Source organism: Elaeis guineensis, chromosome 6 (genome assembly GCF_000442705.2).
Source record: "Elaeis guineensis isolate ETL-2024a chromosome 6, EG11, whole genome shotgun sequence".
NCBI classification, from domain to species: domain Eukaryota; kingdom Viridiplantae; phylum Streptophyta; class Magnoliopsida; order Arecales; family Arecaceae; genus Elaeis; species Elaeis guineensis.
Window position 1 is genome coordinate 119,544,614 of NC_025998.2, and position 24,643 is coordinate 119,569,256.

At 35.6% G+C, this 24,643-nt stretch overlaps 2 protein-coding genes across 2 annotated transcripts; one reads left to right on the forward strand and one right to left on the reverse strand.

Moving 5' to 3' along the window:
• Positions 1-954: 954 nt before the first annotated feature.
• LOC140858830 (serine/threonine-protein phosphatase 7 long form homolog) lies at positions 955-15,533 on the reverse strand. The gene is made up of 6 exons (XM_073260108.1): positions 15,408-15,533; positions 11,725-11,823; positions 10,977-11,642; positions 10,774-10,892; positions 3,219-3,364; positions 955-1,289 (listed from the first exon to the last, which is right to left on the reverse strand). The coding sequence occupies exons 1-6, from the start codon at positions 15,531-15,533 to the stop codon at positions 955-957; spliced, it is 1,491 nt and encodes a 496-aa protein (XP_073116209.1).
• An 8,432-nt stretch (positions 15,534-23,965) lies between these two features.
• LOC140858831 (uncharacterized) lies at positions 23,966-24,406 on the forward strand. The gene has a single exon (XM_073260109.1). The coding sequence runs from the start codon at positions 23,966-23,968 to the stop codon at positions 24,404-24,406; it is 441 nt and encodes a 146-aa protein (XP_073116210.1).
• The last annotated feature ends 237 nt before the right edge of the window (positions 24,407-24,643 follow it).

A 24,643-nucleotide genomic window follows, 5' to 3' on the forward strand; every position in this document is an offset into this window, starting at 1 on the left:
TGATTTCTATAAATTTGGACTCATAAATTATATTTTATATGGAATTGGTAATTCTATTTTTGATTGATAATATGCATAAAATTATTTTACTTTTTTTTGGGTATAGAATGGACGGGTATGGGTTGGGTATGGGGCGAGTATGGGTTGGGTATGGAGAAATGGGTTATCCACGGGTATCCCCGAACCCGTTGGGTATGGGGATGGGTATCTCTTTTCTTATCCGATTGGATCTCGGATAGGATTTGGGTATAGAATATTAAATTCGGATTTGGGGATGGATAATATACTATCCGACCCAAATCCTACCCATTGCCATCCCTAAGCAGCACGTCATGTTCTTAATATGTCTATTTTTACAGCATCTCCATTCAAGCTAACCATCAAGGCTACATGTATCTCGCCACTCCACCCTAAATTTTGATCTCCATCTCCACCATCTTTAAGTACTCTATCGATATTTGTGTTTTAATAGTCATATTAAATCGATTGCTAGCCGGTTGAGCAAATTAGAGCTAAAATTTGTCAGATGTATTGAATGAGCAAAAATTCTAGTGAACAATAATGCTAGAGGATGACAGCTCCTCTCACATAAAAAATTTTGCTTATCTTGCAGAATGAGAGGATTGGCTGGACTCATGAAAGCTGGTGCAACACAAAAGATTGATTGATACTATGAGTTGCTCCATTATTGCCTGGTTTTAAGAAAATTAGGTTATTGGGGGTGGCTAGTAAAAGAGGTCCCAAAGCGCCTTTTAAAAAAAAAAAAAAAAAAAAAAATTGAGCACTTGCCCTAAAGCTTTATTTTCCTTTATAAAAGTATTAAATGTTAAAGCAATATTTTAACAGCTAATTAATAATTTTATGGTATATCCAAAAACTATTAATATAGTCTGACAAAAGAACCAATTTTAGTATGAACTAAAGTTAGTCCACGTCGCCTGAGGTCGAGTTGTCTCAATCATGTAAGCGGGTTGTATCATTTGCAAAGAATTTACCTTCACGTGAATCCACCGTTGGATTGCTCACCATACAGCTCTCAAAGCACTCCAAACTGGTTATATATCCTCTCGCACAGCTCTCAAAGCAATCAATAGATGATCCAATGGTGAATACATGGGATGGAAGGTGAATCCTTCCTTTGCGTGAAAGATACAACCCCGTCTCAGCATAAAAATCCGAATGATACTTCTCTTCGGATAAGTCTCGAATAAAACTCTTGTCGCACACGCAAGCTGTGCCGGCGGATAAAAATGGCAACACCTTATTCCGCGGGTGACGTGGGCATAATTCTATTCCACCCATGATGCATTTCTTAAAGCACAAGTTTCGGTCAATCCTCCTTGCCTATTCCTCATTGGCGGCCTTTCACGCAAGGTTTGGGCTTCTTAGCAATATCCTTGAACCTCTAGCAAATTATGTTTACATAAACTGTAAAAGAAAACGTGATCAGTGCCATATTCCAGATGAAAAGTGCTAGCGTGACAGAGAAATTTCGCACAAAGGAAGTTACATAAATGATGCATGGACTTCCTTTTCTATTGCAATCAAAATTAGTTTTATACACTACCATATATGATGCATTTAATTATTTTAATGAGAGAAGCTTTTTTTTCCCCTTTCTATTGACTGAATTGTTCTATAGCAACTCAAATGCTCTTTTGCATGCAGCCAGATTCCAATTATGATGCAATCTCGCTTTTCAAACTTTTCATAATCACGTTTTCAAGCAATTAATTTGCATGCTTTTTGGTGGGGTCTCCTAAAGAACTTGATTTTGCTTTTTTCTTTTTTTCTAAAAAGAAATTTCCTAGTCACATTCTCCTAAATGACTCTTTTAGTTTCCTATCTGATTTTATTTTTGACCTTCTTTTTGGTATCCTAACCTTTAAGTATTCTCAATTTTCGCATGAGCAGTGCTAGCATGATAAAAAATTTCTTTTGCAAGAGTTACATAGCCACACACTCTTGCATGCTAGCAGTAATGTCGCGTCAATTACCAGCTCAAAAAATAAAACATATGATTTAGATTTAATATTTAATAAAGGGGCTTCCTTCATAAAAATTCAACTAAGAGATTCCTACATATCCACAAGCATTGACTATTTAAGATCTAATGTGAGATCTTATCTTCCGTAACCAATCTTTTTTTTTTTTTTTTTGGCACTTAATTATCTTTCTAACATGGAAGGAGCATCACTTAACGAATAGGAAAGCACACCGGAAGCTATTCTGAAGTGCATGCTATAGGAGTGGTTTTAGATGCACAGTGACGTATTGTGATTCCCAAATTTTGGTTTATTTATTTCAGGAAAATAAAAACGTAAACACCAAGGGAGACATTTTGGCTATTGTGAGGTGCATTCTAATTACTTAACGATTATAACATTGTATATCACTTTACTTATTTGGCAAAAACAGGCTATTAAGCACTTGGAGCAAAAACATAAATCATCAATCACCACAGAAAAGACACAAAAATCATGCAAGACATTCTTGCTATGACACTACTGTTATGTTGCCTCGAACAAAATCACTAATATATCAATTACCCAAATAAGAAAAAATATTAATTATTTTTTAAATAATCTGGCTTATCTTTTTCTTCCTTGAGCCTAAGAAATGGTTGTTGGTCTATCCCGGTTGATAAACCAACATCCGTCTTCTTAATGCAAGTTTCCCTCACAATAAATTTAGCTTTGAGGATGAACCACTGATGTTCTTTTTCTCAAAAAATTGAACCATTGACGTTATATTGATAGAATGCTTACTATTGTCATCGACAAAATGCATCCCTTTAGTTTTAGAAGAAGAAACTTTTATTCTATAAAATTATCATAGGTGAATATATGGCTTGTAGATTTGCTTAAAAAATAATATCACTTGTATTTCTATTTAAAAAATAATAATAATATATATATATATAGGGCTTTGCTACGGTGCTCCAAAGTCCATTTTAGTCTTTTCAATCTTAATCTTTTTCTGCCCATCTGATTCAGAATAAATGGTATTAATTTATCGATTCACAATCACTTTTAACCACATGCGGTAAATAATTCAAACTATGAAAGTGATTTGAAAATCAAAAATTAACTGATCAAATTTAAAAATAATTTTAAAAATTAATTATTTTAGAAGTTTCGTCTCCTTCCTTCTTTTCCTTTCCTTCTCTATTTTTTTTCTCCGCATCCGACCACTGCGGCCTCCTCTACCCTAGTCACCTTGAGAGCCACCGATCAAGCCCCACCCCTCTTCCGCTGCCTCAACCACCTTCTTTTTTATCTCCGACTGACCGATCAAGCCCTGCCCACCTCCGCTCCCTCCCACCACTACAGCCGCTTCTTCCCCATCATCTCCTTCTCGATCTCTGGCCATCAAGTGGCGAAAGAGGAAGAGAGTGGGAAAGTGAGCGGTGGGGAGATGACATCAGCAAACCTGATCGACGGAGGAGGAAAAGGAGGAAAGGAGTAGTGGGGGGAGGACGGGTGGCATCAGGCAGTTGACATTGGTGATGTCATGGGAGGAGGAGCCACCGGCACCTGTGGCCGGTGGGGAGGTGGTGCGGGGGCCTGAGGGTGAAGGTGTCGTGGTGGAAAAGCCGGAGAAAGGTGGGATGCAAAGGAGCTATGGGTGCCAGTGCCAAGAGGGGGTGGTGTGGGGGGAGGGACTGTGAAGTCATGGGGGGTTTGTGGGGGCAGAGACTACGACTAGAGGACCCACGGACGAGCACAGGGAAGGGGGACTATAGGCAAGGAGTGATGGAGGAGCTATGGATGGAGGGAGGCTGAGGAGCCATAGGTGGCGCCATGGGGTGGGGTGGGTGCGAAGAAGTCGCAGATGGTGCCACAGGTGGCACCAGAGAGTGAGGTGGGCACGAAAAAGCCACGGGTGGTGCTACGGGGGGTGGGGGGTTGGGAAGTGGCGATGAGAGGCTGGCAGAGGAGGAGGAGGAGGATAGGGGTCGACGACGGAAGGTGGGCGGTGGCCAGGAGAAACGAAAAGAAGAAGAAGAAGAAAAAGAATTAAAAATAGTAAAATATTATGTGGTACTATGGGGGTTGGGGGGTGGGAGGCAGCGATGGGAGGCTGGCGGAGGAGGAGGAGGATAGGGGTCGGTGACGGGAGGCAAGCAGCGGCCAGGAGAAACGAAGAGGAAGAAGAAGAAAAAGAATTAAAAATAGTAAAATATTATGCAGTGCTGCAGGGGGTGGGAGGTGGCGATGGGAGGCCGGTGAAGGAGGAGGAGGATAGGGGCCGGGCGGCGATGGGACACGAGCGACAGCAAACAGAAATAAAGAAGAAGAATTAAAAATAATAAAATATTATTTTTTAAAAATAATAAAATATAAAAAATAATAATAATGCAATATCTTAAATATCTTTCATAATAAAATAATATTAATGAAGCACTACAGCAAAACTCATATATATATATATATATATATATATATATATATATATGTGAAAAAAGGAGCATCATTATTCCACGATCCAATGCAGAAAAAAAAAAAAAACTAAAACCACCCCACAAGTCCTGAATGTGAAATTCTCTTAAACAAAAAATAACACTCAATAATGATAAAATCATCGCTGACATCATCTTCCAAAAATCTAACATACGCCAAATAGATTATTGAGCTCTTTTCCCAAATAATGCAAAAAAAAAACTTTTTTATCAAAATATACTAAAACGAAACTTATTTACCAAACTAATGCAAAAGGGGAAAACGCCATTTTGAATGGCATTTTTTCCCCTTCCACGTCAGCCCCCATTTCCATGGTGGCATCATCCCAAAAAAAAAAAAAAAAAACATGAAGAAACGCCATTCCGAATGGCATCTTTAAAAACGCCATTTTAAATGGCGTTTTTAAAAACGCCATTCAAAATGGCGTTTCTCAATTTTCCCACCCAAAAAAAAAGAAAAAAATCATGGGAAAATGGAAAATTTTGTTTTTTAAAATTTGAAATTAGTTAATAAATTAAAATTTAAATTTGGATTGAAATTTAAAATATAAAGATTTTAATTTGTAATTCATTAAAAAAATTAATTTAGATTTTTTATTTCAAATTTTTTTTAAAAGATGTCAAAAAAAATCTTAAGAAAAAAAAAAGAAATTATCATAGAAAATAAAAAAAGGAGAAAGAATTATGAAAGAAATAAAAATTTGAAATTTAATTGAAAAATATCATTCGAAATATTTGTCTTAAAATTTTTTTAAAAAAAAATTTGAAGTAATCAAAGAAAAAGAATTTTAATTGAAAATTAAAAAGAAATAAAATTTTAAAGATTAATTGAAATAAAAATATTATTTCAAATTACTTTCAAAAATTAAAAATAATTTATTTTAAAAAAATTAAAAAAATTTTTAAAAGAAGGGTTAAAAAATTTTATAAAAACATAAAGAATTAAAAAAAATAGAAATTATAATTGTAATTGAAGAACAAAGTTTATAATTTTTAAATTTAAGAAATAAAAATTATAATTATAAATGAAATTAAAAATTATATTTTAAATAACTAAATTAATTTAAATATAAAATGCCATTTTGAATGGAAAATTGGAAAATTTTGTTTTTTAAAATTTGAAATTAGTAAATAAATTAAAATTTTAATTTTGATTGAAATTTAAAATATAAAGATTTGAAAAAATATATCATAAAAGAATAAAATTAAATTAAATTAATTATAATTTTTTTGTTAGGGTATTTTATCAATGTGACTTAAAAAAATTAAATTTGAATTAAATTTTGATAAAAAAAGAAATACATTAAAAAGTTAAAGAAATGAGGAAAAGTTAGAAAGTGAAAATTTTTAAGAAGTCACTAAAAATAAGAATTATAAATTAAAATGTTTAAAAAAAATTATAAAGTTTAATTGAAATAAAAAAAAATTTAAATATATTTTCTAAAATTAAAATTAAATTAATTGAAATATTTTTCAAATAAAATTTAAAAATAGCCTAAAAAAATTTCATAAAAAGATAAAGAATTGAAAAAAAATAGAAATTGTAATTGTAATTGAAGAACAAAGTTTATAATTTTTAATTTTAAGAAATAAGAATTAAAATTATAATTGAAATTAAAAATAATATTTTAAATAATTAAATTAAATTAAACAATATTATTTAAAAAAATAATTTAAATGAAGAAAAAAAATGGGAGGAAAATTAAAATTTTAATTTGAATTAAATTTTGATAAAAAAATACAGTGTAAAGTTAAAAAATGAGAAAAAATATGGAAAAAAAAAATTATAAACTGAACTTTAGAAAAAATAATATTTTTTTAATTAAAAGAAAAGAATACGTAATAGAATGCTAAAGAATAAAATTAAATTAAATTAAATATAATTTCATTTTTAGGGTATTTTATAAATGTGACTTAAAAAAATTAAATTTGAATTAAATTTTGATAAAAAAAATACATTAATAAGTTAAGAAATGATGAAAAGTTAAAAAGTTAAGAAGTTAAAATTTGTAAAAAGTCAGAAAAAATAAGAATTATAAATTTAAAATTTTAAAAAAATAAAATTTTAAAGATTAAGTGAAATAGAAATATTTTTTAAAATTAATTTCTTAAATTAAAATTAATTTAATTAAAAAATTTTCTAAATAAAATATAAAAATCGCCTAAAAAAATTTCATAAAAAGATAAAGAATTGAAAAAAAATAGAAATTCTAATTGTAATTGAAGAACAAAGTTTGTAATTTTTAATTTTAAGAAATAAGAATTAAAATTATAATTGAAATTAAAAATAATATTTTAAATAACTAAATTAATTTAAACACTAATATTTAAAAAATATTTTAAATAAAGAAAAAAAATACGTAATAGAATGTCAAAAAAATAAAAGTGGAAGAAAAATAAAAATAAAAATAAAAATTATAAAAATTATAAAAAAAATATTTCATAAAAGAATAAAATGTAATAATTAAATTAATTATAATTTATTTTTTTGGGTATTTTATAAATGTGACTTAAAAAATTTTAATTTGAATTAAATTTTGATCAAAAAATAAATACATTAAAAAGTTAAAAAATGAAGAAAAAAATCATAATTTTATCAGATATGATTCTGAAGTCTCAAAAGCAAGAACAAAAGATGTGTAATCTATTAGAGGCAATTTCAATATTTTTGGAAGCGTATTTTCTAAGAAAAATAGATTTATATTTTTCTGTCGACCCCATGAATCGACTCATGGCTAAAAAAGTTTAACGGCACGCAAAATTTTTGGCTGCCACACTCTGTGAGTCGACCCGTTGACTTTCTTTTTGGTAATTTTTATTTTTAAAATTTTTTAAAAAGAGGGAGAGAGAGGAGGCAGCTCACCGCGGTGCTGTAGTAGAGACGTCGGAGAAGGGAGAAGAGGGAGAAAGGAGAAGAGGGAGAAGGAGAGAAGAAGGGAGGAAAGGAGAAAACGTCGTTCCCTTCGATATTTTTTTATTCTTTTTCTTTTCTTAAAATTTTTTTAAATTTTTTTCATAATTTGTTTAATTATTTTTTTTTTTAATTTATTAATTTTTTTAATGAGGATAGTAATTTGAATGATAATTCTTAATTTAAATTAAAGTTAATTTTTTATTTTAAATTATAATTTCTATTTTATTATCATTTTTTCTCTTTTATTTACTATTTTTATGATATATTTATGTTGCTCCTAGATTGATTTTGATGATTACAAAGCAGATTGAAGGGATACAAATATTTTTTATTTGAAAAAGTCTTTATGCTCTTCAGGGGCAAAAATATAATTTTATCAAAACTCTGATTTGATAGTATCATTTGGTAGAACAAATGATTTGTGATCTATTGGTGAAAATTTCATTATTTTTGGACTTATATTTTTGAAGTTATGAATGTTTTAAGTGCATGAGTCGACTCATGAGTCAACTCATGGCACAATGAGCTGCTTGGCACGCTGAAATTCCTATTGGCACGCTGGTTTTCTGGCTTGGCACGACCTGTGAGTCGACTCATGAGTCGACCCACAAGGCATGAGTCGACTCATGAGTCGACCTCTGCTGGTTTGGGCCAAAAAATCCAGAAACCCACATTTCTGGCTGTTGCAACAGAGGTCGACTCATGAGTCGACTCCTGAAGCATGAGTCGACTCATGAGTCGACCCCTGCGACGGGAATTATCCGCAACGGCTAGTTTTTAGCCCATTTTAGTTGCTTTTAATACTCACTTTAAGTGCTCTAACGGCTCTTTTTCTGCCTAGAATGTTTTCCTTTGTTTCTTAAAGCTATAAAAGGTTTGAAAAGGTGAAAAACAAGGGAGAAATAAGTGGACTAGCTTGGGATAGCTAGTATCGGAGTTTCCGACATTTGTATTCGGATTGCATACAAGTATAGTGGTTTGGAATTCCCAAGTAGGAGCTTGGGGAGTGGATGTAGGTGCAAGGTTGGCACCGAACCACTATAAATCCTTGTGTTTGTGGTGTGCTTTATTGTTTCTCTTTAATTCTTCATTATATCCTTGCATTCTTGTTTTAGGTAATTAATCTTGAACTAAAGTCCTTCTCCTCATTCATCAAGCTTTTGACAAATACTTTTCATAAGTAATTAGTTAAGCTTAAAATTTTTAAAACACAATTCACCCCCCCTCTTGGGTTGCATAGCTGGGCAACAATTTATTTAATTTAATTTATAATTTTTATAATTTAAAAATATAATTTTAGTTTTCTTCTATTTTTATGATATATTATGTATTCTTTTTCTTTACTTAAATTTGTAAAGGAAGAAGGAGAAGATCGAGAAGGGAGAAGGGAGAAGGAGAAGGGAGAAGGAGGAAAAAAAGGGGTTTGGGGAGGGGAGAGAATGGCGTTTTCTCTTTTTATTTATTTTTTTTTTAAATTTCTTTACTTATCTATTTGTAATCTTTAATAAATAAATTTAATTAAATAATAATTTAAATGATAATTTTTAATTTAAATTAAAATTAATTTTTTTAAAATTTATAATTATAATTCTTATTTTATTATTATTTTATTAATTTTTTATGATATTTTTTTAAATTGATTTTAAAAATTTTATCATTTAAAATTATAATTTCAATTTTCTTCCATTTTTATCTTTTTAGCATTCTATTACGTATTCCTTTCCTTTACTTAAAAAAATATTTATTTTTTCTAAAATTTAATTCAAAAAGCAACATTTGATATATTATTATTTACGTTATAATTTTTATAGTCCTTTCAGCATAATATTTTCTCTCCTAATATTCTGAGACACGTTCGAATATGTGTATCCATATGCACCGATCATAATATCCAATCATTTAAAATTAAATAATATAAAATAAAATCAACATTTAATATTATTCAATAGAATCAAAATGTTAAATATATCAAAAAAAATAGTACAACAAAAATGTAAAAATACTAAATACAAATACAACAAAGACTAAGTCCCACAAGGACGTCGCGGCGCCCGTGGTCGCTTGGACCTTCTCAGGAAGGTCCTCACCGGCTGCTCCTGCTGTGATGGCTCCTCTCCTATATCAGTGGAGGAGATCTGCTGATCATGCTGCTCAGGAATAACTGATGCTGTCGGATCATCTACGGATTGAGAGACCCGTTCAACTCTCTCATCTGGATACACGGATGGACCTGAAAAAAAAGTATCATACTCATGTGGCCAACTGGTACCCGATGATGGCATCTGGGGGATGTAGGATGAAGAAGACGCTGCCATCTATGGATGAAAAGGCGGTGGCATCTGTGCAGCATCGAATGATGACATATGCGGAATATGCGGTGATGGCATATGTGAAGCATATGGTGACGGCGTATAACTCATATCTGGTGCCCGAACTGCTCCATACCAAGGCGCACAGGTATGTGGATCAACACCAATCGCCCCCAATATTTCAGAACCTGTTCTTTCTATCTCCCGCAGTATCTGAATCCGCTTGTCCTCATCAGTCGTAGATAAAGCACGACGAGCGTCCAATACGAGTTCCGACACAGAATCAGTCTATAAAATAAAAATAGAACAGTTAGTATAAAACAATCAGTATAGTGTACAATATAAAACAAAAATATAACACAAATAACATGAAGTAATTTTTATAATCTTACCAAAAGACGTACAGTAGAACTCTCGCCCTCGTATCCAGAAACTGCATACTGAGACTGTCCAATGACTCGCACCGTAATACTAAAAAACCAAGCCATGTAGTCATCAGTATATGAACGGCCTCTCAAAATAGGATCACCATGAATAATGTGATCTCGACGTGCATCCCAAATATCGATGTACTGTGCATGTCTGACACGCCAGTCGATACGAGCTCTCCCTCGTCGATCAATACGATGAAGTCCCTGGCTGGTATCAAACTGCTCTGGGATGCCCTGAATCTGACCAAACTGACACAGGACACGATCGGGAAGATGCCACTCTACCACATCAAAACAAATAAGCGGCACCCTAGCAGTCCATATGTCGTGTCCAACTGTACACATCTGCGGCAGTATAGCCAATATCCCATCTGTATATGGCTCCCACAAAAACTGATATAATATAGTTAAAATAAAAAAAAATTAATAAAAAATTATAATAGATTATGAATACTGTAAATTGATATTTGTAAAAAATTTAAAATTTACCCGTCTAGATGTATCAAGTAATGTATCCAACTGACACCTATAAACCCGTGCCACTCTTGTCGATACGTGATGAACGTTGAATGCAACGTTCCATCTGTTTCACAATGTACTAATATTAAATAAATTTAAAATAAAAAAATTTAAATAAAAAAAATAATATTTCGATACCTGTATCTCAATGGTCCGTCTAGTCTGAATGGAACATCAGGATCCTGCTGCTCTGATGGCATCTCGAGCAACTGTCGTCGTAATGGACTGATAGTCGGCATACGCTCCCATACCCAAATCTGCAAATTTCAAAAATTAAATAAATAATATATTCAATATAAAATATAATTAAATATTAAAAATAAAAATTTTAATTCACATACCTGTAATAATACAAGATAACCGCCAATCTCGCTCTGATCAGCATAGGAACCCCGACACATAGCTCGATATAGACAAGCTAGTACTGCACTGCCCCAACTGAGTCGACGAGCGAAGTCTAAATCCTCTAATAATGGCAAAAACATCAACTTCATCTTATTCGATGAAGTATCAGGTAACAGGACACCACCTAACAATCGCAGCACCTGACCCCTAACATACTGCTGCACCATCTCCTCTGGTGCATCATCCGCAATATGAAAATGACGATAACGATCATCCAAACACTCAATCCTGAGTCGTGAATGATCAAAAAAATGTGCGTCGGGCTCAAACCCTAACAACCGCAAGCACAAAGCCTGCCACTCCGGAATGGTAAGTGTGGGATCAACTCCGGTAACTGGATCTCCATCAACTGGTAGTCCAGTAAGGATGCTGACATCCTGTAAACTGATGGTCGCCTCACCAAATGGAAGATGAAATGTGTGTGTCTCTGGACGCCATCTCTCAAGCATAGCAGTAATAAGACCAACGTCCATCTGTATACGACCGATCCGATATACTCCATAAAATCTCAGATATCGTAAATAATCTAACACTCTATCTGGGATGTCCTCTGTCCTCCAGAAATCTGCATCGGATCGTCGTAGACGAAGATGTCTGGACTCCTGCAAAAAAATATACTAATTAGATAACGTACATGATTTTTAAAATAAAAATTTAAAAAGTAAATAAGATTGTAATGCTTACGCCGCCATCTAAAATAGTCTGTGATCGATGGTGCTCCTGCAATGTAAGAATGCTGCTGTCTCGGGGATCGGGATATCGTGGATCGTAAGCCATAATACGCTGTCTCAAGCAATATTATCACAGATGTATTAAAAAAAAATAGACAATATATTTTAATTTTTTTTTAAATACAATATTATCACACAATACAACTTAAACACAAAATTCAGTTCATCCTAACATATTAAACACGAAAATTCAAATACAATCCCACAGTAATTCATAAAACAATGACAGCAACGCAATTGTCGAAGCTTTCAATTTCTTCCACTGCTTGAAGTTGAAGTATGTTGAAATATCCTAGGATAGCGACGACGATCATGACCCTGTTCCCTACAAATACCACAGTGGTTCTTATTTCTTATTTGCCTATCATCCATCTCATTTCGTAGTCTCGTTGACTTTGGTCTACCTTTCTTCTTCGGTCTCAAACGATGATGATCAGGCATACATTTGAACATACGTGTATGCATCCAATAATCTTCATGTGGTAGTGGATTGAAATTATCGCTCCAAGCATTCATGTATGCTGTAATTGTATATGCATCATCCACAAAAGCACTAAAATGTACAGCAATTTCTTGACACACAGCTAAAACATGCGAACATGGATATTTGTACGTGCTCCACTTTCCACAAGAACATTTTCTTTCAGCTAATGTAACAGTATGAGAATTTCCTCCACCTCGTAATCCTCCGCTTGCTCTTCTCGTAAGTACTTCATATATACCTCTTTGAAGGTTGAATGCTGTTACTCGGTGCTGGTTAGCCTTAACTTGATCTTCAGCAATTTTAATTGCAATATGAGGAGTAAAAAGATTATTTTGATTCTCCTCTACATATCTCAAGGCTTGGGCATGCCTCGTATTGAAATATTTGACAAGACGATAAAATGTCAGTTGAACACAAGCTGTAATTGGCACATTTCTAGCTCCTCGTAAAACACTGTTAAAAACCTCCGATAAATTTGTAGTTAAAACACCATAGCGTAGGCCATCATCATGTGCCAATGTCCACTTCTCCTTTTCTATCTCGGACAACCAGCTCCAAGCTTCTTCATTCACTGTTCTAATTCTACCCATGATAAAATTAAATTTACGAACTTGATGAGCACTTCCTGCTTGCCATACCAATCTTTTCAACTGCACATTTTTGAAATGAGTGTTGAAATTACTGTAGATATGTCTTAAACAGTATTGATGATAAGCACGTGGTGGACTCCATCCAACAGACTCATCTGCGATGGCATTTAATATACCTGGATGCCTGTCAGAAATTAAGCATATTCCATTTCTATCTTTAACGATATATGTTCTGAGCTGGAAAAGAAACCAACTCCAACTTGCAGTCGTTTCCTCATCGACAATTGCATATGCTAATGGAAATATCCCATTCTCTGCATCAATGCCTGTTGCAATTAACATCTTACCTTTAAATTTTCCATACAAGTGCGTGCCATCAATGCTAATTACAGGACGGCAGTGCATAAAACCCTGAATAGATGGTTCGAAAGCCCAAAAAATATAATTTAAAACACGAACATTGGAATTCACAGCTTGAAAAAAATTCCATGAAACAACTGTACCAGGATTTGCATATTGAAGTGCAGCCATATAATAAGGTAATTTAGCATAAGATGGCTCCCATTCTCCATAAATATCAACCAATGCCTTATGCTTTCCACACCATGCTTTCCTGTATGATACTGTATATTGAAATTGATCATTAACGGCTGCCACTATAGCTTCAACTTTAACACCGGGATCTTTCTCAACAATATGTCGGACTAATGTGCTAATCATCTTTCCACTGACATGTTTGTGATCTCGACTCAATCCCGTAAACAAACAAGTATGAGGACCCTCATATTTTGTGATTTGAAAATATCCATATTTTTTCAACAATGCAGCACGAAGCCTCCATTTACAATGCTGAACATTATCTGATGATCGTACGGACCATAATTTCGAATGCGACTGAACTACATTGTATGTCCGATGCTTCATAATGTGATAAAGATCAACAGCTCTCTTTAGATCATCTTTACTCTCAAACATTAAACCTTTAGAAAATTCAGTCATCGAAGAGTCCCAAAATTGATTGTCAGAATTCAATCTTCGACCAGCACTAACACAACCACCATCATCTAAATTTATATCATTAAAATATTATGGAGGTTCGTGCAAACGAGATTGAGATTCTTCCACATTAATATTAGCTTGAACATCTTCATCATCATTCTCATCTTCATCATCATCATTACTGCTACTGTCCTCATCCATCCAACTGTCTTCATCTTCATTTTCATCTGACTCAAAACCCAGACTATCAGAATTTATTCCACCGACTACCCAATCATCATTTCCTATATGAGTGTCGTCTCCCGCACTTGCCATTACTTGTACCAAAGGAGAAGTCACCATAGCAGAAGACACAGGAGAAGTCACCACAGCACTTGGAATAATTGGACAGCTAGGACCGGCAGTAGTGGAATGTTGTTCTGCAAAACCGGCCTCAGCACTATCGGTTTGTATCATAGGAGTTACGAAAGGTGAGGAAGGCCCAACATTATTATCCGCTTGAGTTAAAAACCGACTATGATATCCAAAGCTTGGTACATCTTCTTTTTCAATATATAATTCTAAAAATCGACATTCTGAATATTTCAAAGGAAAGGTCAGCATTTCTTCGACATCATCATCGTCATCAATTGGAACCAAGATATATTTACTCTACATTAACTGTCCCGACAGATTAGGAGATCTCCATTTCAACTTTATTTCATATTTTTCTTTGTCTACAGGAATACTGCTGTATAAATGATCCAATAATTCTTGACGTGATAATGATGAAGATATTCTAATCATCCGATTTGCAGGGTGACTATATTGCACACCAGTTTGATCATTCTGTATCATGCCATCATAATACAATAAAACACGAACTTGAATACCGACCATTTTCTCAAAAAAACCTACAATAAAATCAAGATTAAAATATTTAATATTATTAATTATTTTATCATTACAAAAGATTTACATGATACATGCATCATATCATCAACAAATAGGTACAGATAGATCCTATCCCATTCGGGAATTGCATTAATTCTATAGATTAATTACATTAATCAAACGATACGCAAAAAGGACCGAAAGAAATTTCGGCAGCATTTCCCCTTAGTTCTCCCCACACGACTCAAAATGTGTGGGGAGAACTAAAGAAAAATACTGTCCGAAATTTCTCTCGAACCCTCCGCATATCATTCGAATAATGTAATTATCTATAGAATTAAATGCAATTCCCAAACTGTCCAAACTGGACAATCAATTGACCAATGTATGTATTTTACGATATCCATATAAAAATATATATTTCATATATATTTTATACGGATAACGTAGAATATTATACATTGATCAATTGACGGGTCTACGTTTTCATGAAATGCAATATATTTAAAAATTTAAAATACAACTGGATCTAATTAGATAAAGATAAAAATAAAAATAAATTAATGAGATAAAAAAAAACGAGCGTCGGAACCCGTGGGCCCCACCGTCATCGCAACCCATCGAATCAAAGCCATCGCCACGCGGGGCCCACCATCAGGGCATGCGGCCCCACCAACCGTCTGGGCCCACCGTCGAGACGCGGGGCCCACCGCCGGGAGAGGCGAGGGGCTGAGGACCGCCGTCGGGCCGCGGGGCCCGCCCTGGCCACCGGGGCGCGGGCCCACCACCAGCCGGGGCTGGGGCCGGGCCCACCATCGGGATGCGGGGCTCGCCGCCGGGAAGAATGGCCCGCCGCCGACCGTCTGTGGCCGGTGGCCAAGGAGAAGGGAGAGAGAGAGGAAGAGAGAGAGGAGGGGGCCTCGGCCCGCCGTCGGCCGACTATGGGCGGCGGCCAAGGAGAAGGGAGAGAGAGAGGAAGAGAGAGAGAGAAGGGGGCCGGGGGCCACCGTCGGGATGCGGGACCCGCCGCCGGGACGCGCGGCCCGCCGCCGGCCGTCTGTGGCCGGCGGCCAAGGAGAAGGGAGAGAGAGAGAGGAAGAGAGAGAGAGAGGAAGAGAGAGGAGGGGGTCGGGGACCACCGCCGGGATGCGGGACCCGCCGTCGGGGCGCGCGGCCCGCCGCCGGCGGTCTGTGGCCGGCGGCCACGGAGAAGGGAGAGAGAGGAAGAGAGAGAGAGAGAGAGAGAGGAAGAGAGAGAGGAGGGGGCCGGGGGCCACTGCCGGGACGCGCGGCCCAGACGGCCGGCGGCCAAGGAGAAGAGAGGGAGAGAGGAAGAGAGAGAGAGGAGGGGGCCGGGGGCCACCGCCGAGACGCGCGGCCCGCCGCCGGGACGTGCGGCCCGCCGCCGGGACGCGCGGCCCGCCGTCGGCCGACTGTGGGCGGCGGCCAAGGAGAAGGGAGAGAGAGAGGAAGAGAGAGAGAGAGAGAAGGGGGCCGGGGGCCACCGCCGGGATGCGGGACCCGCCGCCAGGACGCGGGACCCGCCGCCGGGATGCGCGGACCGCCGCCGGCCGTCTGTGGCCGGCGGCCAAGGAGAAGGGAGAGAGAGAGAGGAAGAGAGAGAGGAGGGGGCCGGGGGCCACCGTCGGGACGCGGGACCCGCCGCCGGGACGCGCGGCCCGCCGCCGGCCGTCTGTGGCCGGCGGCCAAGGAGAAGGGAGAGAGAGAGAGAGGAAGAGAGAGAGAGAGAGAAAGGAGGGGGCCGGGGGCCACCGTCGGGACGCGGGACCCGCCGCCGGGATGCGGGACCCGCCGCCGGGACGCGAGGCCCGCCGCCGGCAGTCTGTGGCCGGCGGCCAAGAAGAAGGGAGAGAGAGAGGGGAAGAGAGAGAGAGAGGAAGAGAGAGGAGGGGGCCGGGGACCACCGTCGGGATGCGGGACCCGCCGTCGGGGCGCGCGGCCCGCCGCCGGCGGTCTGTGGCCGGCGGCCACGGAGAAGGGAGAGAGAGAGGAAGAGAGAGAGAGAGAGAGGAGGGGGCCGGGGGCCACCGTCGGGACGCGGGTCCCGCCGCCGGGACGCGCGGCCCGCCGCCGGGACGCGCGGCCCGCCGCCGGGACGAGCGGCCCGCTGCCGGCATGAGAAAAAGAGAGAGAGGGGAAGAGGGAGAGAGAAAGAGGAAGAGGGAGAGAGAGGGGGAAGAGCTCACCGCCGCCGAGACCTCGCCGCCGTGCCGCCGTGACGCCGGAGAAGATCGAGAAGGAGAAGAGAGAAGGAGAAGAGAGAAGGGCGAAGGAGAAGTGGGAGAAGGGAGAAGGAGGGGAGAAGGAAGAAGAAGGGTTTGGGGAGGGGAAAACGCCATTCTCTATGGCGTTTTCCCTTTTTTTTTTTTTTAATTCTTTAATTATGTATTTGTAATCTTTTAAAAAATAAATTAAATTAAATAAAAATAATAATAATTTAAATGATAATTTTTAATTTAAATTAAAATTAAATTTCTTTAAAATTAATAATTATAATTCCTATTTTATTATTATTTTATTATTTTTTTATAATACTTTTTTTATTTATTTTAAAATAGTTATCATTTGAAATTATAATTTCAGTTTTCTTCCATTTCTTTTTTTTTAGCATTCTATTACGTATTCTTTACCTTTAATTAAAAAAATATTATTTTTTCTAAAGTTTAATTTACAAAATTTTTTTCCACATTTTTTCTCATTTTTTAACTTTACACTGTATTTATTTTTTGATCAAAATTTAATTCAAATTAAATTTTAAATTTTCCTCCCATTTTTTTTTCTTTATTTAAAATATTTTTTAAATATTAATGTTTAAATTAATTTAGTTATTTAAAATATTATTTTAATTTTCAATTACAATTTTAATTCTTCTTTCTTAAAATTAAAAATTATAAACTTTGTTCTTCAATTACAATTATAATTTCTATTTTTTTTCAATTCTTTATCTTTCTATGAAATTTTTTTAAGATATTTTTAAATTTTATTTGAAAATTTTTTTAATTAAATAAATTTTAATTTTATAAATTATATTTAAAAAATATTTTTATTTCAATTAAACTTTAAATTTTTTTTTAATTTTTAATTTATAATCCTTATTTGTTGTGACTTTTTAAAAATTTTCACTTTTTAACTTTTCCTCATTCTTTTAAACTTTTTAATGTATTTCTTTTTTTATCAAAATTTAATTCAAATTTAAATTTTTTAAGTCACATTTATAAATTACCCTAAAAAAGAAATTATAATTAATTTATTTTTATTTTATTCTTTTATGATATATTTTTTCTAATATAATTTATAATTTTTATAATTTTAAATTTTATCATTTGAAATTATAATTTCAGTTTTCTTCTATTTTTATCTTTTTAGCATTCTATTACGTATTCCTTTCCTTTACTTCAAAAAATATTTTTTTTTTCTAAAATTCAATTCAAAGACCAATATTTGATATATTATTATTTATGTTATAATTTTATTCTTTTATGATATATTTTTTCTAATCTAATTTATAATTTTTATAATTTTAAATTTTAATTTTAGTTTTCTTCCATTTCTATATTTTTGATATTCTATTACGTATTTTTTTTCTTTTATTTAAAATATTTCTGAAAAATTTATATTTCAATTAATTTAGTTATTTAAAAAGTAATTTTTAATTTCAATTAAAATTTTAATTCTTATTTCTTAAAATTAAAAATTATAAACTTTGTTCTTCAATTACAATTATAATTTCTATTTTTTTTCAATTCTTTATGTCTTTATAAAAATTTTTTAGCCTATTTTTCAATTTTTTTTGAATATTTTTAAAATAAATTAATTTTAATTTGACAAAGTAATTTGAATGCTTATTTTTATTTCAATTAATCTCTAAAATTTTGTTTCTTTTAAATTTTAAATTATAATTTTTTTATTATTTAAATTTTTTTTAAAAAAAATTTTAGGACAAGCATTTCGAACGATGTTTTTCAATTAAATTTCAAATTTTTATTTCTTTCATATTTCTTTCTCTTTTTTTTATTTTCTATGATATTTTTTTTTATTTCTTAAGATTTTTTTTGACATCTTTTAAAAAATATTTTAAATAAAAATTCTAAATTAATTTTTTTAATGAATTACAAATTCAAATCTTTATATTTTAAATTTCAATCAAAATTATAATTTTAACTTATTAATTAATTTTAAATTTTAAAAAACCAATTTTTTCATTTTTTCACGATTTTTTTCCTTTTTTTTGGGAAAATATGAAAACGCCATTTTGAATGGCGTTTTTAAAAACGCCATTCAAAATGGCATTTTTAAAGTCGCCATTTGCAACAGCGTTTCTTCTCTTTTTTTTTTTTTTTTTTTTTTTTTTTTTTTTGGGAGGATGCCACCGTGGAAATGGGGGGTGACGTGGTAGGGGAAAAAATGCCATTCAAAATGGCGTTTTTCCCTTTTGCATTAGTTTGGTAAATAAGTTTGATTTTAGTATATTTTGGTAAATAAATTTTTTTTTTACATTATTCTGGAAAAGGACTCTAGATTATTGCTGAGTCTAGAGCATGTCTCGTACTTTTGCAATCATAGGCACGTACAGTTTTTTACAACTTATTCAATGGCAAGATGATTTACTAGTTTTTTCAGTTGTTCTTTATGAGAAATTTGTATGCTATTCATGAAATGAATGATTCAATATTTTACAAGTCATCGAGTACATTAATTAGAAGATATATGCATCTATAACTTCCCCTGATTTACAGGAATAGATTTTAATATATCCTCATTCTAGCTAAGAAAGTTTAGAGAAGGTTCCAACAAAAATATATTCTCCAGTACGTGGATGGAAAATTGAACCCACAGTTTATGTTGAAACAAACAATTGCATTTATATTAACAAGCCTTTAGCTCATTATTCAAAAACTATTGTGATTTTTCATACAATGCAACCTTAACCAACTTTCCCCACATCATCTCTTAATTACCACCTGATATTTGGTAGTGCATCACACAGCTGAAAGAGTTTTGTCACCCATGTACATAGGCAACTCATACCTATGTATGGGAGTTATAAATAACAACTAGCACCATTTTGAATCTTCATCTACTCTTCACACAACGGAAAAACATTTAGCTACTTGTCTGCCGAATTGGTTAGCAACCAATTCACCAAACATATTTGAGCATTTACACTTCAAAAAAAAAAAAAAACCAAAAGAAGGGCAGAGAGATAAAGAGGGAGCAAAAGAAACATCTCGGCACTTTCTCTCCATATATCAATTAATAAACTATCATATGTACTCACCAAGCTCCAAACAACCCGCAAGCCAAAGAACGAACAGATAAAGAATAGGGGAAAGAAAACAATCAGGGAATCCACACTCTCATCTGGTTCTCCATTTCTCTACAATTCAAGATGGAAACAAAAAAAGGAAAAAAAACAAAATCCACAGTTTCATCAATCTTTTGAGATCACAGGAACCATATCCCGGAATTTTTGCGCATCGCATGGGATCCTAAGGATACCTTGTCGCCCGTAGCCAAACTCCTGAGCTGCCTTCTCGAGCAAAGCAACGATGCATGGGTCACTCAGATGCTTTACATGCACAAGAAATCTCTCAGCCTCCCCCTCCTCACTCCCCACCAGCATCGGCACATACCCCTTGGGAATTCTCTCTGTCAAACGCTCAGATTGCACCGCCGTCTCCTTCTCCTTTCTTCTCCAACCCATAGCTCTCATACTCTCTCCCTCTCCCCTCTCGTTACAAAAAGAAGAAGAAAACGAACAAACAAAAGCTTTTGTTTTAGTTGTACTCTATGAACTCAATATTAGACCTGAAGATCTTATGATCAACTTGAAAGCTAAACTACTCGGACAAGGGTTTATATAGAATGGAAAACTGGACCCCGCCAAGTAACCAGCTCTTTCCCTGAAACGTAGTTGAATGGGACGGCCTCGGGTGTTTTCTGGACTTCTGTCCGGAAATTTTTTATAGCGTTCAACGGGGCGGGAAGAATATATGCTGTTCTACCATTAGTTTATGACCACCCATGTATCACTCACGTACGCCGGGGGAGTTTATTTCGTCACACCAATTTGACCAAACTGTCAACATAGATAGCATCCACTTGGTCGACGATGTGAAGGATCTCGGAGCACGAACCAATGAAATAGGCGTGTCAGTTATCACGAAGAGGGTTGGACCATTTTCGGGTGGGTTCGCTGCATCTTCTCGGAAAAAGGCGGTTCCTCTCAGGAAACGGATTTAGACCACTCTGTGGTCTAAACCACGTGGGAGTTATCAGATTGTGCCAATGATAACTATCGTTGGATTGCAAGTTGGAAACGGTTTTCGGACGTCGCAATCAACGTTCAACTTGTTGGAATAATCAGTTAGATGTTCATCATCATGACCATTGTGTAACATAAATGGTGGTTACATGGGTTCACCTTGGATTGGCCTCAAACTAACCCAGGCGGAATATTTAATTTAGGGGAACTGAACGATTGGTCCCTAGTGGACCGGACTCTAACAAAACACCCTTATTGCCCAACTTTCTGGGTCCACCGGATATAATTTTTTTTAAAAAAAAATTTTATCCCTCTAAATGTATATAGGCCTGGTATGGTGATGGAAGGGTGAGGGATTGGAAATTAAAAATTTAGTCCACAGCCCTCCATCATTATGCAAGGGTCTAAGAAGCGATCGTATGTTAAAATTGTCTTAATTTTATTTGATGGTTGAGGTTTTATATTCTGAAAAAATACCGTAGACTATTTCTCTATCTTAAAATTTGTATTCAATTCAATCAAATTCAATTATCATGGTCTGATCAAAAATCAACTAACTGCTTACCCGGTTCAATCTAAATTAGTTTAACACGGGATTGGGTTGGATTGCATCTAGAGAAACCCTAACCTAGTGCTTATTTTGGCTCGATTCGGAAATATAGACATGGGATGATTGCATTAGAGATAGCCCTCAACATACGTGATCCAATCTATCCAAATTACAGTCCTAGATAGTTATTACTCATCAATTAAAATTTTTAATTTTATTCTTGATAATTAATAATATAATCATCAGTGGAATTTAGGTCCACTAGCTCATACTATCCACCACTGCAGGTTACCATGTAAGAATATGCAAACACAGATGCTAGCATCTATAATGTGTGTGTGTGTGTGTGTGTTAGTATAAAATTTAATGTATATAATGGATCATTAATGACCTAGAAATTTCGCACAAAGGAAGTTACATAAGTGATGCATAGACTTCTTTTTCTATTGCAATAAAAATTAGTTTTATACACTACCATATATGATGCATTTTATTAATTTAATGAGAGAAGCTTCTTTTTTTTCTTCTTTTTCTTTTGACTGAATTGTTCTATAGCAACTCATTGCTTGCAGCCGGATTACAATGGTGATGCAATCTGGCTTTTCGAACTTTTTCATAATCACTTTTCCAAGCAATTTGCATGCTTTTTGGTGGGGTCTCTTTTTCTTTTTTCTTTTTTTTTTTTCTAAAAAATTTTTCCTAATCACATTCTCCTAAATAACTCTTTCGATTTCCTATCTGATTTTATTTTTGACCTTCATTTTGGTATCCTAACCTTTAAGTGTTTTCAATTTTCTCACGAGCAGTGCTAGCATGATAAAAAATTTCTTTTACAAGAGTTACATAGCCACACACTCTTGCATGCTAGCAGTAATGTAGCGTCAATTACCAGCTCAAAAAATAAAAACTTATGATTTAGATTTCATATTTAATAAAGAGACTTCCTTCATAAAGATCCGACTAAGAGATTCCTATATATCCACGAGCATTGACTATTTAAGATCTAATGTGAGATCTTATCTTAAGTAACCAATCTTTTTTTTTTTTTGTGCGCTTAATTATCTTTCTAACATGGAAGGAGCATCACTTAACGAATAGGAAAGCACACCGGAAGCTATTCTGAAGTGCAGGCTGTAGGAGTGGTTTTACATGCACAGTGACGTATTGTGATTTCCAACTTTTGGCTTGTTTATTTCAGAAAAAAAATATTGGAAGGATTGAACCTAATTAAAAAAATATCTAATTAAAAATTTAGGGATATTATTCTTTAGCATATTCTTGTTATTCTTTGGCATATTCTTTTATTCCCTGTGTATATTTAGATCTACGTATTTATATTTATAGGCCCTTATATGCGCTCTTGAAATATAAAAAAATTAAAAAAAATCTTTTTTTTTTTCATCATGGTATCAGAGCCTGATCCATTTTTCCGATCATAATTTTTTTTCTCTTATTCTTTTCCTTTCTTTCTCATCCTTCTCTTCCCAATCTCTTGATTCGCCACCATCAACTACAGCAACCATCAGCTCCTCAAAAGGTCTGTCATCTCTGTATCCAAACAAATCCGTCGATGCCGTCTGGTGGCTCTCCCCCCTCTCCGCCTTCGACTGCTTCATCGCCGCCGCCGTCCACGACACGGACGCTATCTCCGCCGTCGTCGCCGCCGCCGCCTCCATCCTTAGCCATCTCCCATGACCACGACGCTCATCGGCCACCTTCGCCCGTCGACTCCGCATCCCGTCCCATCGCCGCCGATCTAGGTTCTTCTGCCCTCCTCGCATCCGCCCTCCTCAGCCCTCTTCCATGACCCCGATGCCTATCAAACACCACCGGCCGTCGCCCTCTGCTGTCCCTGAACACACACTGCTTCTCATGGGGAATGGTTGGTAAAGAAGGAAACTTAAGTTCCTTCCTTTAACGCTTTTTCTTTCTTTAATTTATTTTCTTCTTTCTCAAAAAAAAAAGAAAAAAAAAAGAGGAGCCCCCCAAAAAAAAGGATGGAGAAATTTTATGGATGGAAAAATTTTATAGCTTGATGCTTGGAAGTCTGTAATTAAGAAGTATCTGATGATTGATTGATAGTGTGTCGGTGGAGTATCCGATGATTGATTGATAGTGTGTCGGTGAGATTATCATACTCTGTTTTTTGAAAATGGCCGATCCAATTACTATACAAAATCTTGAAAGTCTACTGGATCAGCTTATTACAGTTGCTACTCAATCTGATAGTTTGTGAAGAGATAGTGGATCGCTGAATGCTCTTCAAGTAGCTGTGAAACTTGATGGTCCAGCGACATATCTACAATGGGAGAGAAGTACTTGCCTACTTATTCAAGGATGAGGTTTGGAAGGATATCTCACCGGGACAAAGAAGAAACCTGCTAATAGTGGCAGGATATAGCTCAATGGAGAATGGAGAACTCTGTAGTTCTAGCATTTCTTCTCAATACCATGACACAGAGTGTGGCCAGAAGTGTGCAGCTGCTGGAGACTACACAGGAAGTCTGGGAGACAGTGGCCCATATGTTCTCACAAAAGCAGAATTTCGCTCAAGCATTTGAGATTTGTTCTCAATTGTGTCAGCTTTGTCAGGGTGATTTATCTGTCACTGAATATGCCATCGAGTTGAAGCATCTCTGGTCTGAAGTTGATCATTATAGAACTTCTGTTCCACAATGCTCTATCGATGTTGATAGATTTCAAAAATATTTAGAAGAAGAATGGGTTCAGAACTTTCTATCTGGTTTGAATCTGAAATATGAGTCTGTCAGAATTCAGCTTCTCATCAGAGATATATTATCTAGTTTGGGTCAAGTCTTCTCTACTGTTTTGAGCGAGGAGACACGACGATGAGTAACTTTCGACTCCAATAGTTCTATAAGGTCAGCTCTTACTGTGCAGCCACAGCAGGTAGGTGAGAATGTATGTTTTCATTGCAAAAAGCCTGAGCACACTAAGATATTTTGCTGGGATCTTCATGGTCACCCAAATCAGCCTGGGCATAGTAGTCGGGGTCGTGGTGGTCATCGTAGTGGTGGAAGAACTGGAGGATAGAATCATGATCGTGGACCTGCCTAAGTCAATCTCTCT

Bases quoted from the DNA above. Each gene is read 5' to 3' on its own strand.
- LOC140858830 (XM_073260108.1), bottom strand. From the start codon at position 15,533: ATGGTGGGCCCGGCCCCAGCCCCGGCTGGTGGTGGGCCCGCGCCCCGG. The intron at 10,893-10,976 runs GTATGTGAATTA...TGAAATTTGCAG, and splicing joins GTTATCTTGTATTATTACAG to ATTTGGGTATGGGAGCGTAT. The intron at 1,290-3,218 runs GTGACTAGGGTA...TGGGTGGAATAG, and splicing joins CTTGATCGGTGGCTCTCAAG to AATTATGCCCACGTCACCCG.
- LOC140858831 (XM_073260109.1), top strand. From the start codon at position 23,966: ATGGAGAACTCTGTAGTTCTAGCATTTCTTCTCAATACCATGACACAG.